Genomic DNA, 17589 nt, shown 5'->3' with positions numbered 1-17589 from the left:
AAAACCAGGTTAAAGGAGTTAACTTTTTGAGGTCAGAATTTTTGAAATCCGTTGCATTGTGCGGGATGTTGTTTCCAATAAATAGTGCCGAAACCGTGTTAGTCGCATACCACAGTAGGTGTCTTAGAAGTATTACTTACTTACACTTACACTTACACACACACACACACACACACACACACACACACACACACACACACACACACACAAAACTAGGTATTCCAATTTTAAGAACATAAGACTAAATTGAGCTCAGCTGTGCACAGATGCATCATCTTCAGTGATGTCCCTTTGTTGGTGAGTTTGCAGGACCCTTGAAACTCATTAAGTTTCACTGTATTTCCCCCCCCCCCACACACACACACACACACACACACACCAGTGGGTAGTATTTCAGTGAGAATTTTCCAATATCTGGTAACAGTATTTTTATACTAAACATTGTATTTAACTTTTTTTAAAACTAGGTGACAAAGTGATATTAAAAAGTCAAGACTACTCTGAGCATATAATAGAGTACATTGCCTATGTTACTGAGGTGAGTGAGTTAGCTTTTCTGCTTAAAAACAGTAGCCCACAAAACTAAGGGGAAACTGAGAGTTAAAGGAGTAATTGTTTATCTTTTGTGAACCTGGATTCATTTCAGTTACTCTCCCCCAAATTATTGATTCTACTTTATTTCATACTGTGTACTTGGAAGACAGAAGCTTTTGCTTCTTCTCAACACCACAAATTTCACCCATTAAAAGCAAACTCTGTAAAACTCTTATATAGAAATATGAAATTATATGACAGGTTTCAGAGTAACAGCCGTGTTAGTCTGTATTCGTAAAAAGAAAAAAGAAAAGGAGTACTTAAACTGGTTAGTCTCTAAGGTGCCACAAGTACTCCTTTTCTTTTTTCTTTTTATGAAATTATATGGTAGATGTTATCCATTTTTTGTTTTTAACTAGTATGAACAAATGTTCCAGGAGATTTTTCAAACATAAGGGATCTGATCCTATGGAGTGCTGAGTGCCCTCAAATCCTACAGGACTAATAAACTGTCTTCCCCCCCCCCCCCCCCTTTAAAACAGATTCACGATGAAGACGTTACGCTGAGACTTAACCCAGAGTTTGAACAGGCTTACAACTCTGAACCCATGGATGTAGAATTTGCATTCAATAGGTATTTTTGTAGACTTTTAAAAAGCTGTATTTCGCTGTCCTTTATTATGTTAGTCTTATTACATGACCATTTGCTTAATTCTGAAAAGTTCACATGAAAGAAAAGGACAAACAAAATCTAAGAACTGGATAGTCCACTGCCTGGCATCTTCTGTACTCATTAATATCTCTGCAAAATGCTATCAAATCAGAAAGGGAGTGATTTACATTTTTACACACATTCTTTTACATGTAAATGACTATTCTAGGAGCCAGGCAATGGAAAATTGGACTCTGTAATTGAAATAACTTTGTGGCATCAGAGCAGGACAAGAATGGCTGATATTGACTTCACTATGTTATTTTTAGTATGCTGCCAACATCAAAACTTGCTTAGAAAACATTATTTTCCCTAAAAATTCATCACTTCATCTTCCTTAATAAAAACGAGTTGGGTTTTTTGTTTTTTAAGGAAAAATATCTTCCTATCCTGCTTATCTCTGAAATTCCAGGTAACTTATTTTGTCCTTTTAATGAGAAACACTTTTCATATTTTATCAATCTATCTATTTTAAAGTTTGGTGAAATATGCCTATAAAAGAAACTTGACCAAGTAATCCTTCAGCTAAATACCACATGAAAACAGGAATTGAGGGAAGAAATACATGGTTATAGAGGCTTAATATTTCATTTAAGTCTTTGATATATAGCATTGATTCAGAGAGGAAATGAGTATTGCTGTATTCTATGAAAACTTTAGTTTTTAGTTTAATCCATACTATTGCTATCCTGTTGACAGGACTACCAGCAGGCGATGCCAGTTTGCAGTTGAACAAGGCATCTATCTGGGTGAAAAAGGTAACCTTCCAATAGCGTGAGGGCATTTTTCCTCCCCTTCAGAAAATACTGATGTGAAGTTAATGTACTGTACTCTTTTGGTCAGATTTCAAAATGCAGTGTTTCACTGGGGCTTCTATTCATTCATCTAAAGTACCCCGTATCTTTGTTGAGAGAGGAGCAATTCTTTGTCACAGAGCAACCACTATGAAAACTGATTTTCTCTCTGTGGTGTCTCTACATGAGGAAAGCAGTTTGACTCCAATTAGAACTAACATATCTAATCAATTTCTAACTACTGGTGCCACTATGTTGTTTTGCACAATGTGAAAGAGTTCTGCAGGACTTCCTCCTGCATTTTTCCCAATTTACCCAAGCTGGGAATATAAGGAAGATGCAGAATTCCCTTTTAACTTTTTACGTAATCCTCCTCTGTTAGAGTTGGCTAAATATAATGGCCTTTTTATCGAAAAGAGTTGCACATTTCTGATCAGCTCTACAGACTACAGAAATGTAAACATGGATTTCAGTTTTACCTTCCAATTCCTCCCTCACCATACCTAGGGTTTTTTACATCAAATTTTCATAAATTGGACACAGCTAATTCAAAGTGCAAGGAAAGAAGCTGATGATTCAGTTATAATTAAACACTGACAGTAAGTATCTTAATGTATCTATATTGATAGAGCCATGTAAAATGCATTTTCAAAAAAAAAATTCTTTTTCCCTTCCTTAAACCCAAAGTGTTATTTCCAAATACTCTGGTTTTACAATCCCCACAAGTTGTCAAGACTTGGAATAATATGGGATGTCGTACTGTTGCTGCTGATCGTGAACAGTATACCAAGAAGAAAGATAAGGTAAATCTACTATAAATGTATTTCTTATCTTTTACACTTAAATGCCAACAGTTTGCTACTGCAGATATAGTCTTCGACAGGACCAGCACAATAGTGAATGCGTTGTTATATCTGGTGTATTTATGATGTCTTCCTTCTGGTGGCAAAGATCTTGTTTCACAGTTCAGTGCTTTGAGTGGATCAACCCGTGGTCCATGATTTTGGTTTCTGAAAGGGAAACTGCTTATGAAACTACGAGTTTGGGTTGTCAGATTTGCTTTAAACTGGTTTTCGTAAGCTCCTTTAATAAAAAAAAACAAAAACTGGGCTGCAAATCATACTGACTATAGGAGCCAATGAGAATTCTTATTGTGAGGCATAATTATGCTTCCTGATGCGATTGATCCAGCCTTGATGCGACTCCTGATTAAACACATCATAAAAAGAGGTGAATATTTCCTTAAAAATAGACAAAAAAGTACATATTGGCAGTTCTTATAGGAAAGAAAAACAGATAAACCAATGGTAACTTTTGAAAACTCATCCAGATCTGCAGAATATGTGTGCAATTAGCAACAGTGCTTTAAGATGTCATGAGTAACTTTTTTTCTTTCGTTCAAATAAAAGGGGCCAGGATGTGAGGGTATTTGTCTGGGTTTTTCCTTTCCTCTTTGTCCTTCCCCACAGCTTTTTTCTGTTGATATGCAGTTAAATGGGAGGAAGTGCTAAACATTTCTAACAGTCTTAAAAGCATTACAAAGAGAGAATAATTACAGCGTGCTTACGTTTGATTTTTTGTGTGTGTGTTTTCTGTAATGATCTTTTCAGAAAAAGAAAATGCAAAATGAGCAAACAAAATGCATGGTGCCAAAGGAGAGAAACATAGTGGCCATGCCTCGAATGGTGACTGTTGCTACACAGACAAGTAAACTGAGTATGTTTTAATGCTTTCTTTCCATCTTGTACTGATGTTTTGGATTAGAAAGTTGACTGGTAAACTGGTTTGGAGGATGTGTGTATGTATGTATATGTAGTTTTTAAACAAACCAAAAAAACCACCCAGATCTTGGTACATTGAGGAAGTTCCAGAGGACTGGAAAAAAGCTAATGTTGGACTAATACTTAAAAATGGTCAATAGGATGACCTAGGTAACTATAGGTTGCTTGGCCTAACATCTGTCCCAAGCAAAATCATAGAAAAGCTGTTATGGGACACAGTCACAAAAGAATTAAAGAATTGTAAATGTAATTAATACCAATCAGTATGGTTTTTATTGAAAATAGGTCTCATCAAACAAACTTGATATTATTTTAGATGAGATTACAAGGTTGGTTGATAAAGATAAGTGTTCATGTGAGATACTTGGATGTCTCTAAGGCCTTTGACTTAATGAGCACTATACAAAATCAATGTAGCCTTTATTAAATTAATTAAAACTAGTTAACAAAGGATTGCAAATGAGAATAATTAACCATTAGAGGGTATTTCTAGTGGGATCCTGCAGGGATCTGTTCTTGGCCCAGTGCTAAGCTTTCTCAATACTCTATCAATGTGGAAAAAAATATAAAATCATTACTGGTAGAATTTGCAAATGACACAGATTGGTGTAGTGGTAAATAGTAGAGCTGGCAAGCGATTAATCACGCTGTTAAGCAATAATAGAATACCATTAATTTAAATATTTGTGGATGTTTTCTACATTTTCAAATATATTGATTTCAATTACAGCACAGAACACAAAGTGCACAGTGCTCACTTTATATTTATTTTTATTACAAATATTTGCACTGTAAAAAACAACAGTATTTTTCAATTCACCTCATACAAGTACTGTAGTGCAATCACTTTATCATGAAAGTTGAACTTACAAATGTAGAATTATGTACAAAAAATAACTGCATTCAAAAATGAAACAATGGAAACTTTAGAACCTATGAGTCCACTCAGTCCTACTTCTTGTTCAGCCAATTGCTCAGACAAACATGCTTGTTTTCATTTGCAGGAGATAATGCTGCCTGCTTCTTGTTCACAATGTCACCTGAAAGTGAGAACAGGCGTTCGCATGGCACTGTTGTAGCCGGCATCACAAGGTATTTTTGTGCCAGATGTGCTAAAGATTCATACGTCCCTTCATGCTTCAACCACCATTCTAGAGGACATCCGTCCATGCTTATGACGGGTCTTGCTTGATAACAATCCAAAGCGGTGCAGACCGTGCATGGTCATTTTCATCATCTGAGTCAGATGCCACCAGCAAAAGGTTGATTTTCTTTTCTGGTGGTTCGGGTTCTGTAGTTTCCACATCAGTGTGTTGCTCTTTTAAGACTTCTGAAAGCATGCTCCACACCTTGGCCCTCTCAGATTTTGGAAGGCACTTCAGATTCGTAAACCTTGGGTTGAGTGCTATAGCTATCTTTAGAAATCTTACATTAGTACCTTTGTTGCGTTTGTCAAATCTGCGGTGAAGGTGTTCTTAAAATGAACATGTGCTGGGTGATCATCCGAGACTGCTATAACATGAAATATATGGCACAATGCAGGTAAAACAGAGCAGGAGACATACAGTTCGCCGCAAAGGAGTTCAGTCACAAATTTAATTAACGCGTTATTTTTTTTAACGAGCGTCACCAGCATGTAAGCATGTCCTCTGCATAGTGGCCGAAGCATAAAGGGGCATATGAATGTTTAGCATATCTGGCATGTAAATACCTTGCTATGCCAGCTACAAAATTGCTACTCAAACTCTGATTCTCACTTTCAGGTGACATTGTAAATGAGAACCAGGCAGCATTACCTCCTGTAAATGTGAACAAATTTGGTTGTCTGAGCAATTGTCTGAATAAGAAGTAGGTCTGAGTGGACTTGTAGACTCTAAAGTTTTACAGTGTTTTGTTTTGGAGTGCACTTATATAACAAAAAAATCTATATTTGTAAATTGCACTTTCACGATAGAGATGGCACTACAGTACTTTGTATGAGGTGAATTGAAAAATACTATTTCTTTTGTTTATCATTACAGTGCAAATATTTCTAATCAAAATAATAGAAAGTGTGCACTGTACACTTTGTATTCTGTGCTGTAATTGAAATCAATATATATGAAAATGTAGAAAAACATCCAAGAGTATTTCATAAATTTCAATTGGTATTCTATGGTTTGACAGTACGATTAAAACGGCAATTAATCACGATTAATTTTTAATCACAATTAATTTTGAGTTAATCACGTGAGTTAACTGCTATTAATAGATCAGTTATCCAGAATGATCTAGATGATACCAATCATTTGGTAAGGTTGGATCTTTTGAACACCATGTTTAGTGCAGTTAAGTGCAAAGTCATACATCTATCTAGAAGAAAAGACTGTAGGTCATATTTACAAGATGGTTGACTGAATCCTGGAATGCAGTGACACTGAAAAGGACTTAAGGGTCATGGTAGAAAGCCAACTGAACGTGAACTCGCAATATGATGATATAGCTAAGAGGTGAACGTGATCCTTGGATGCATAAGTAGGGAAATATCAAGTTAGAAGTAGGGAAGAAGCATTACCTTGTTATACAGCATTACTAGAATGCTGTGTCCAGTTCTTGTGCCCACACTTCAAAAAGGATGTTGAAAAATTTGGAAAAGGTTCAGAAAAGAGTTGCAAGGATGATTTGAGGTCTGGAATACATACCTTAGAATGAAAGTTTTAAGTACCTCAAATTAATTACTTTATCTGAGAGAAGGCTAAGAGGTTACTCGATCATAGTCTGCTAGTACCTACATGAGGAAGAAATTTCTTATAGATGACTCTTTAATGGGGAAAAAAACATAATGAGATCCAACAGTGGGAAGTTGAAGCTAGACAAATTCTCACTAGAAGTAAGGCACGTCTTTTAATGTTGAGGATAATTGATCATTGGAACAGCTTACTTAGGAATATGGCAGAATCTTCATCATGTGAAGTCTTTAAATCAAGACTTGAATGTCCTTCCTAGATATGTTCTAACGATCAAACAGAAGTTATGTATGGGCTTGATGTAGAGCTCACTGGTGTGAGGTTCTTTGGCCTGCGTTATGCAGGAGGTAAGACTAGATGATTATTATGGTCCTTTCTGGCCTTAAAAATCTATGAATGGCCCTTTGCACGTTTGAAACTGAAGGCCTTGTTTTTCTATTTTAATTGTTATTGGGATTGGGAATTTAAAGAGTTGTCAGATACATTTTTAGCTATCACTATCTTTTTAAAATGATTATATTATAAAGTCTAGATCACATTAAATCAAAATCTGTTTAACTGAAATACTAATTTATAAAAAAAAACTCTCCTTGTGTATTTGTAATGCTTATCTGTTTTGAATATAGTCAATGGAATCATGACACCTGAACAGAGAGACTGTGAATTTTTCAATCCTGTGCTGAATGAGCATCAGAAATTAGCAGTGAAAAGGATACTTAGTGGTGAATGTCGTCCAACTCCTTATGTTCTCTTTGGACCACCGGGAACTGGAAAAACTGTAACAGTGATAGAAGCGATCTTACAGGTAATAGTGAACAACAAAGCAATAATCTCTGGAATTGCCATAGATACTTATCATAATCAAAACTAAAAATAGCTTTTAAAAAAACATGCTAACACTTAGAGGGTATTTCAGTTCAACTCTCTCCATGTGAAAATAAATCCAAGAGAAGATCTCTGTACAAGTTTGTGTTCATAAATCTTTTAACAACATATAGTCAGTTTTTTAATTCAGTATTTTTGTTTAAATACTATTCACTAGGGCAGGGGTTGGCAACCTTTCAGAAGTGGTGTGCCGAGTCTTCATTTATTCACTTTAAGGTTTCATGTGCTGGTAATACATTTTAATGTTTTTTAGAAGGTGTCTCTCTTTCTCTAAGCCTATATATTATATAACTAAACAATTGTTGTAAAATAAACAAGGTTTTCAAAATGTTTAAGAAGCTTCATTTAAAATTAAATTAAAATGTTGATCTTACGCTGCCGGCCGCTCAGGGGTTCCATCCGCTGGCTCCTGCCAGCCAGGATCCCAGCTGCTGGACCCGCTCAGCCCGCTGCTGGTCTGGGGTCCCGGCCCTGCCCACATACAGTGGGTACCTACCTTCTCCTTGGTTCTAGCCCATTCTCTTCCTCTCTCTCTCTGCACTGAGCTGAGGGTGGGAGTGCACTGAGCACAGGGCTGGGGGTGAAGGAGCAGGCTGGAGGTTGGGGTGTAGTGTCTGGCCAAGAGCTAAAATGAGGGAGGGGGCTCAGGGTTGGGGCAGGAGGTTTGGGTGTGGAGTGCTTACCTGGGCAGCTCCCATTTGGTGGGAGGAGTGCAGGTGGGAATGTGGGGGGGAGGTGCAGGAGCTCCCATTTGATGCACAGGGTGGGGATGGGGATGTGGGGCGTGCAAGAGTCAGGATGTGGGGCATGTGGGGGGGCTGGGGATGTGGGGGGGTGCAAGAGTCAGGGCAGAAGGCTGGGGGCATGTGGGGGGGGTGCAGGTGTCAGGGCATAAGGTGCGGGGAGCCTTGGTATGTGTGGAGGTGCCAGAGTCAGGGCTGGGGTCATGGGGGGGGGGGTGAAGGAGTCAAGCAAAGGGCTGGGTGTGTGTGAGCGGGGGGTACAGGGCTCAGGGCAGGGGCCTTGGGAGTGTGCGGGGCTGCAGGGCTCAGGGAAGAGGGCTGGGTGTGTGTGGGGGGAGTCAGGCAGAAGGCTGGGGTCCTCACGGCAGGGGGGCTGGAGGGGATATGCCCCGCTTCCCCAAGTCCCTGCTCCCGCTTCTTCTCTGCCTCCACCAGGAGCAGCGAGCACACTGACTCCGCTCCTCCCCCACCCCTTCCCCCTCCCTCGCAAGGGCCATCAGCTGATCGGCCGGCAGGGAGGGAGGGATGGTGGGGTAGGAACCCAGCACACTGCGGGAAGAGGCAGGGGAGCTGGCAGGACCAAGCTTCTGCCCCTTGCCCCCGTGGGAGGGGGCGGGGAACGGAGAAGAGTAGGCCGGGCCGGGCTGGATTTTTAATGGCATGCTGCTGCCTGCCAGGACCCCGGCAGGCAGCAGTGTGCCATTAAAAATGGGCTCGCATGCCGTCTTTGGCACGCGTGCCATAGGTTGCCGACCCCTGCACTAGGGCTTTAACCACCGCTTTAAAAGCACATACCCTGCATTCATGGTGTGTGTTTCAATCTGATGATGGTGATTGAATTTCCAGTCTAGGGAAAGATGTTTCCTTGAGTTTTGACTGAACTGAAACATGACGAATGTAGAAACATTCGTAATTGTATTCTGAATTATATTAAATATTTGAACTATGTGCTTGCTTTATTTGTGATGAATGTAGCTTTTCCAAATGAAATGTTTTAAAAAGCTGCACTTTTTTTAAAATGCAGATACATTATACTTTACCAGACAGTCGAATTTTGGTCTGTGCACCATCCAACAGTGCAACGGATTTAGTTTGCTTACGACTGCATGATAGTAACCTCCTAAAACCAGGAGCTATGGTCAGAGTTAATGCTAGCTGCAGGTGTGAAGAGGTAAATTTTGTAAATCCTTTTTAATTAAAATACTAAAAAAAGGATGTATACTTTTAATCTTAAAATGTCACTCCTAGGACTTTCCTTTGTTTATTAGACTCACTGAGGAAAATAGTATTTATATTTTTAGGGTTAAAAATAATTCACTAGATAATCAATTGGGGAAAATACGTTAATTGTGGTAAATAGCTGGAATTTGTGCTAGAATTTGAGCCTAAACTTAAACTCATTGTGTAATGCTTTTTTTTCTGCAAGTAGGCCATTTATGTCAACGGGACTACTTCAAACAGTAAGATACTACTCAGTGTGGAAAAGGGTGATGGAATCTGCTCCGTAATGCATTGAGTTGTATGTATGTAACTGTGACAGGGTTCCTCGGGTGCAACCTGGACCGTGGGACCACTGAGCCCTTTGTCCCACAAGCCTGGGGCATCCCTCTCATACTGATGTTGTTGTTAAGCCACAAACCTCTGACAGGCGCTACATTTACACAGCCATCCACAGGCAGGGATGCACCCAATCAGGGCTGTCCCGACCCATACGCACAGTACGCAGCTGCATAGGGCACCAGGAAATTTGGGGCACCAAATTTCCTGGTGACCTAAGCAGCTGCGTGCTGCTCCACTTCTTCTACATGGCCTCCGCCTGTTTCCACCCCACCCCCACTCCAGCTAGCTCTTCCCCTGAAGATGGCTACAGGGGTCGGGCTCCCTGCACTCACCGATGGCAGTAAGTAGAGCGACCCGGCCCCAACCTGCTCCGCTCCCCTGGCTCCCAGCCCTGCTGCTTGCGAGTGCGGAGGAGCAGTTCCCCCCCAAGCGTAGGAGCCAGAGGAGCAGAGCAGGCTGGGGCCAGGTCACGCCACTTCCCGCAGGAAGTAGCCAGCTTCCCCCCTGCAGAGGCCTGGAGCCAGCCCTCCCTCCCCCCCCCCCACAGTAGCCTGGGTCCCCACACAGCCCCCACCCCCGCAGGGGGGCGGCTGCTTAGGGCATCAAAATGGCTAGAGACGGCCCTGCACCCGGCTGAGTTACATGAATGCTTTGCCAGCCACTGATGAACCAACAATAGAGAGGCTCCTCCCCAGCCTTGCTGCACCTCAGAACTGTACTGTCTTGCTCTGGTCAGAAGCCTGATCAGTGTAAGTTCATTACCCAGTCCACCCCTCCCTCGATGTGGAGAGGATACACACTAGCCTTTGTAAACTGAGCTGAGATTTCCCGAGCACTTCAAAAAAAGCACACTGTTTTAGGTAAAATATTATTAACTACAGAAAGATAAATTTTAAATGAATATAAAGAGCAAGCATAGAGATCCAAATTGGATACTTAAGAAACAAAAATAAATTGCAGTCTGAGTTTTACACACTAAACAGGATTTGAATCAAGCAGTGTCTCACCCTGACAGATGGTGCAATCAGGTTACAGATCCTCAGCAGGTAGGCTGGAACTCGTTTCCAGCCTGGGACCAGCCTCCTCAGTTCAAAGTCTTTATCCACCAGACATTTCTTCTAGGTGTTGAGTTGAAGGGGGAGAGAGGTCCAGTAATGATGTCACTTCCCCTCTTTTATAGTTTCTTCCAGCTTGCTGCAAACATCTGTTTGTGATGTAGGGGTCTGCTCCCATTGGTCAAGGAGTCTCCATTATTTACATGTTCTCTCTGAGAAGTCTCCATTGTATACAGTTCCTGGGATAGTGGATTCTTTCCTTGATGCGTGTTGATGAGCCATTAACTGCTGTCTGGTTAATCCATTGTTGTACCTGAAGGGCTGTTTGTGGGTGTTCCATCTTCAGAACATATTTCAGTAACACATACATATCAAAACTTCATAACCTCACGTACAGTGATAACACATACAATCCAACAGGATATTAATGTTCAACAGATCAAGACTTTTAAAATGGTACCTCAGAAGGCATACTTTGTATGAAACGTATCCTAATTATATGACAGTGGTGAATATGGGAGTTTCAGGGTGGCACTCTAAGGTACAGCATGTTCAGTGGTGGATTGCCCACAAGGACCATGCCCAGGGGCCCTGCCTCCTGCTCCTCCTTTTCTACCCCCATTTCCCTGGCTAAGTTCCCTCTAAGCCGCACGGCAACCTACTAAGTGCTGCACACGCACTCAGGCTGCAGTGGGGAAAGATGCCTCTCCCCCAGCCCCAGACCTGCTGCGGCAGGGGGAGGTGCCTCTCCCCACCAGCCCCGGATTAGCCGGGGCAGAGGCACCCCAACCCAGCCCTGGACCTGCTGCAGCTGGGGGAGAGGCACCCCTCCCCAGTCTGGTCCCAACCCAACCCAGCCCTGCTGCAACAGGGGGAAAGGCACCTCTTTTCCTCCCTCTTCTCCTCCCCTCCCCCCCGGTGCTGCTGCAGGGAAAGAGCTGGGGGGAGTCCTCTCTTCCCACCATAGCCCTGGGGCAGCCTGCACCCCCAGCCGAAGCCCTCACCTCCCCGCAGCCCAGCCCTGAGACCCTCCTCCCCAGAGCCTGCACCTCCCTCTACCCCCGCACCTCCACATTCTGCCCCAGTCCTGAGCTCCCTCCCCCTCGGCCCCACCCCCGCCACATGAATTTTATGTGCACCGATATGGAGGATGTGTTGTTCTGCACCTGTGTGCGAAAAATTAGAGGGAACACTGCCCTCCAGGATCCCTCCACCCTACTCTTCCTCTTCTCCTTGAGGCCTTGGGCAGGATGGAAGACAGACCCTGGGATAGGGTGAGCATATACCCCTTCGCCCCTCATCCCACGTGGAGCTGGTCCAAGCCCTTTTCCCCACCTCCTGTGCGTAGCTGGTCCAAGCCAGTAGTCCAAGTCCCCCTCTTGCCCCACGTAGGGCTGGCCTGAGCCCCACTGCTCACCACCTCCCCAAGCCCCTTTTTGGCAAAACTGGGCATTTGTCCCATTTGCTCTTGCCAACCAGTTTTGCCAAAAAAGCTGGGACATCCAGGACCAAAATGGGACATATGGTCACCTTAGGCTGGGGTCCCCAAACTTTTTCGGTCATGCTTCCGCCACCCACCCCCCCCAACCACCCCGTCCCCTTGCAGGAGCTGGGGGCCAGAGGTGTGGCTGGGCGGTAGTCTCTCCCCACCCCCTGTGGGGGCTGTCCTGGGCCCTGCCATGCCCCCCACATATGTTCCTCTCTGGCCCCCTAGGAGGCTATGCCCCACAGTTTGGGGACAACTGCCCTAGGCTGAGGTAAGAGCTGCCCAGGGAGCCCAGAAAGCTGTGTGGATCTCTGGACCGTCCACTCTCCCTGGGTTGGGGACCGAGAACAGCCCCCAGCCCATGTCCCTGCCCCACAGGGCACACCACCCAGTGCAGGTAGAGGGTCCAGGGTTCCCCACAGTGGCCCAGGTACCTTGGGCAGCTCTTACCATGGCCCAGCTTCCAGCTAGGCCAGGGGGCAGGGGCAGGGGCAGAGATGAGGGGCCCAAATGTTCTTTGGGCCCAGGGCCCCAATAAAACTTAATCCGCCTCTTGAGAGTGTCACAGTAACATACACATCTATTTACTTATTTTAATAATCTCTTCACTTACATTCAGAACACAGGAACATCCATACCAGAACAGACTAATGGTCTATCTGCAGTAGTGGGTATCCTGGTTTGAGTTGTGACTTACATTGGATGCCTAAAATCCTGCACCTCGCCATGCCCTAAAACAGAAGTAATGACAACCCTTGTCATCTTTGTCCTAAATAGTGATGCTGCTGATGATTTTTTTTCCTGTATGAATTCTTCTTTTTAATTTTACTAAGTTTATTTGGTCAAATAATATGCAGCAGGAATTTTCCACTGTTCAATTATTCATTGCATTTTAAATACTTTTTTTTTTTTGGGGGGGGGGGGGGTTGGCACTGTTTTTTTGGGTTGGCACTGTGTAGTTTTCATTTTGTCTTTTTTAAGTTGGCTTTACTTTTTTTTCCCCACCCTTTAATGTTGTGTCCCTGTGTTCTTGTTTTGTGTCACAGAGCAATTGATCTTTTCTTTGACAGTCATTATTTTATGTTCATCTCTTCTTAGGGCTTGTCCTTACATGGAGGGGTAATGTGCCCTTTGAGGGTATTATTTCTGAAGGGCATTAATGTGTTGAGCATTAATTGGTCCATGTGGACCCTGCTGGTATGCATAAAAGGTTCCCTAGTGTGCTTTAATGTTGTGCTCACTAGGGAACCTTTAGTGCATATCAGCAGGGTCTACACAGACCAATTAATGCACTATACATTAGTGCACTTCAGAAATCACACCCCCCAAAAACACATTACACCACCATGTAGACAAGCCCTTATTGTTTTCCAGACTAATGAAGTCTAAATTTATTTACAAAGGGAGATATGGACTATCTTCACAGCCCTTTTTGACCGTTTCTATTTGTGCTGTGTCGTGGTTGTACATATGTTAAGATTTGATCTTATAAAACTAAGAATAAAGAAAATACAGTGTTATTTTTTGTAATAAAAATGTGCTTTATTTTGTGCTCCTCCTTGTTTGGGCAAACTCAGGACGAACTCCCCTCAAAGTGCATTGCTGGGTCCAATAAATACTTAAAGTACAGCTTCTAAAGTAAAATCTTATTAAAATATTTTTGTACAGTTTTAAATATTTAGTGGTTTTGAACTTCAAGCTGGCTTGTAGAATTTACACATGAGCTTGGTGTGTGGCAGTTTTATAAAAAATACTTGAGTAAATAAGTGTCTTCTGTTTGCAGACAGTCGGTGATACAGTTAAACTTTACTGCAAAGATGGTGAAGATATTTGGAAAGCATCACGGTTCAGGATAATAATTACCACATGTAGCAGTGCAGGAATGTTTTATCAAATAGGAGTAAGGTACTGTGGATGCATGTCATTAATAGCTTTGGACGCTTGGGGCTATGAAATAAATATTTGGGGGTACTCTGCAAAGTAGTTTAATCTGTTTAAACCAGGCAACTGTTAACAAGTAGTAAAACATTGCATTCCCAGCTAAGCTTACAGCCATATTAAATTTTAGTTAGCCCTTCCAGCATAGTTGAACTACAAAATTATCTCAAACGACATTATTTTCAAAATACGTAATTTAAAGATCAAAATCCCATCAAAGTGAGAAGACTGTGTGGCACAATTATGGTTTTGGTTTTGGTTTTTTCCCCCTCCCCTACAGCAGTGATTCTCTGGCAGTTATGTGTATTGCCAAGGACCAACTGTAATTGAAAGCATTTTAGGAGTTAACACTGTAGGTCATGCTGCACTTGGAAGTAAGAACATAAGAACTGTCATACTGGGTCAGACCAAACGTCCATCTAGCCCAGTATCCTGTCTTCCGACAGTGGTCAATGCCAAGTGCCCCAGAGGGAATGAACAGAACAGGTAATCATCAAGTGATCCGTTCCCTGTCGCTCATTCCCAGCTTCTGGCAAACAGAAACTAGGGACACCATCCCTGCCCATCCTGGCTTATAGCCATTGATGGACCTATCTTCCATGAATTTATCTAGTTCTTTTATTAACCCTGTTATAGTCTTGGCCTTCACAACATCATCACAGGTAGTGCTGATTGGGTCATTTTTCAATTATTGCTGCTAAAGCACTTAGCTCCCTTGAAACCGTGTGTGTGTCTCTGTTCTCCTTGCCGCTACCTGCACAACACATGCCATCCTGCTTAGCTTAGGAATTACTAGCATTGCTGTGCTGGAACACAACACAAATGTCAGCTCTAAACTAATGACATTCTCCAGCTTATATGGCGGGTGGGGGGCAAAGGGAGGGTGAGGAAAAGTGTCATTTCTATGTCAATTTAAATTTTCTATTCTGACCAAGTTAAAGAAAAAGATAGGAAATATTTCTGATATATATCTTTCAAAATATGTGACGTCACAAATGAGGGCGAAGTTTACTAGGCTTTTGCTTTCTCCCCGGCAATATTATAAAGCTGTCAAGTGTTGAAATACCTCTCATGTTGAAGATGTGACTGCATATGGCACACATACTTGATCCTTGTAATTTTTTTCAGAATTATTTGACCAGGTCAACCACAGGGTGGCAGAATATACTAACCCTAAAACAGCTGTCTGAAGTGATTTTATTTAACTCTAGGCTTGGGCATTTCACACATGTATTTGTGGATGAAGCAGGACAGGCAAGTGAACCAGAATGCTTGATTCCGCTTGGGTTGATTTCAGAAGTTAATGGACAGGTATGTATCTTAATATATGTATGGTTTTGTTGTTGTTTTTGTTTTGTTTTTTTTTTTTAAAGCGTTTTAGGCTTGCTTTCTTCACTTCCAGTAACAGCTTCCTATTTCTAACGCGATCACTTCATGGCTAGTGATAGGATAAGTTGCTATTTCCAGGAAATGAGCGTGCAGTTCTGGGAACTTGTATTAGTTTGTTAATAGTGTATTATATCATGTTGTAAATACATGTTGCCACTTAATTTGAAGCTCTTAAGTTTTAAACAAATGCTCTAATTTTCAGCATTTTCTACTCTTAAGTAATAGTTTTGAGTACTTTTCATAATAAACACTATCTTGCTAAAACATACTTGTTTTTCAAGATGTGTTGCTCATGAAATTCCATTCTAGGTATGTGCGCGCCCATGTGCACGGTCATCAGAGATTTTGCCTTAGCGTCATCTGTACGGCCAGCTCTGGTGCCCCCTTGAGTGCCACACTCATGCACCGGTATATCAGGTGCTGCTGGTCCTATGCCCTCTCAGTTCCTTCTTACCACCCGTGGTGGTTAGTCAGAGCGCCTTTCCTTGCATAGCAAGGGCTAGCAGTTTCATCTCTTCTGACTTGGAGCTTTAGGGCCTTGTAAATAGTTTGTTATAGTAGTTAGTGTTAAGTACACCTCTACCCCAATATAACACGGGTTTGCATATGATGTGGTAAAGCTCTGACATGCTGCTCTGAGCAGTGTGTTAAGGGTGCCGGGCCGGGGCCGAGGGGTTGGATAAGGGGCAGAGGGTCTGAGGGGCGGTCAGGGGCTCCCCCAACCCCCACGGTCTGAGAGGCAGGAGCTGTGGGTGGGGCACTTTTGGGGGCCCCGCAGTCCCAGAGTGGCCCAGGGGATTAGAGGGGTCCGGAAGCAGCCCGCTCAGCTTCCCTGGCCCCAGCTATGTCGCTTGGGGGAGGGGGCTTGGGGGAAGGAATCCCCCGGCGCACTCACCGGCAGCAGCGGAAGTGGAGCAGCCCGGCCCCAGCCTGCTCCACTCCACCAGCTCCCAGCCGCAGTGCTCCACTTCCTGCCGCAGGTGAGTACGGGGGGCATCCTTTCCCCAACCTTCCTGCACTCGCCAGCGGCGGAAGCGGAGCACCACAGCTGGGAGGTGGTGGAGTGGAGCAGGCTGGGGCCACTGTTGCTCCGCTTCCTGCCACGGCCGGTGAGTGCCTGTCAGGGGCCGGGGGGTGTGGATAGAGGTCGGAGCAGTCCAGGGACAGGGAGCAGAGGGGTTGAGTAGGGAGTGGGGTCCTGGGAGTGATTAGGGACGGGGGTCTCTGGAGGGGGCGGTTAGGGAACAAGGAACAAAGGGGCCCAAAGCAAGTTCGATATGACACGGTCTCACCTATAATGTGGTGAGATTTTTTTTGTCTTCCGAGAACCGCGTTATATCGGGGTAGAGGTGTAGTTAGAAGTTAGTCCTAGCGGGGAGTTTGCCCCAGGTGGGGCATGCCTCGGTCTCCGGGGTTTAAGTCCTGCACAGACTGTAACAGGCCTATGCCTTTAAATGACCCCCATAGCAGCTGCCTCAGGTGCTTGGGGGAATCACATGTGAAGGACAAGTGTCATACTTGTAAAAAAAATTTTGACACAGGACTCAGAAAAAGCGGGATATTCACTTGGGGCTCTCCTCATGGAGGCTGCCCTTTGTCCAGCTTCTGAGCCGTCCCACCAAGACTCGCCTAGTACCTCGCCCTCGGTGTGCAGTGCACCCCCAGCACTGAACTCCGCCCGGCACCACTCCCAGTCACCAGTGCCCCAAGAGAAAACAAAGAAGCACGGCTTCCCAGCACTGAGCAAGAAGGGCCATGAGACATCTGGCAAAGGACTCAGTTGGGGCCACCTGGCCACTCCGGAGCCACATGGATGTGCCTCCCTGGTCGGGGCCCTTACCCCTTAAAGGATCCACCACCGACTCTCAGGAGTGGTAAGGGACCCAAACTTCTGGCAGCGTCAACATCTTCCCAAGCTCTCCTGGTGCCAAGAGAGCAGAGGCCTCCGCCAGCACCGCAGGAAACGGCGAAGGCTCCCCATGAGGG

The 17589-nt window shown here is 43.7% G+C and overlaps 1 protein-coding gene across 1 annotated transcript in view; it reads left to right on the top strand.

Moving 5' to 3' along the window:
• MOV10L1 (Mov10 like RNA helicase 1) overlaps nt 1-17589 on the top strand; it is an 82704-nt gene that overhangs the window by 34055 nt on the left and 31060 nt on the right. Inside the window, exons 12-20 of the mRNA XM_074942381.1 lie at nt 468-538; nt 1077-1168; nt 1946-2004; nt 2728-2843; nt 3651-3756; nt 7174-7352; nt 9200-9346; nt 14060-14181; nt 15426-15525. Of these exons, the coding sequence (XP_074798482.1) occupies nt 468-538; nt 1077-1168; nt 1946-2004; nt 2728-2843; nt 3651-3756; nt 7174-7352; nt 9200-9346; nt 14060-14181; nt 15426-15525 (992 nt within the window). The remainder of the gene's footprint in view (nt 1-467; nt 539-1076; nt 1169-1945; nt 2005-2727; nt 2844-3650; nt 3757-7173; nt 7353-9199; nt 9347-14059; nt 14182-15425; nt 15526-17589) is intronic.

The sequence above is a fragment of the Natator depressus genome, chromosome 1 (assembly GCF_965152275.1).
Source record: "Natator depressus isolate rNatDep1 chromosome 1, rNatDep2.hap1, whole genome shotgun sequence".
Classification (NCBI taxonomy): Eukaryota; Metazoa; Chordata; order Testudines; family Cheloniidae; genus Natator; species Natator depressus.
This window is presented reverse-complemented; position numbering and strand designations above follow the sequence as displayed.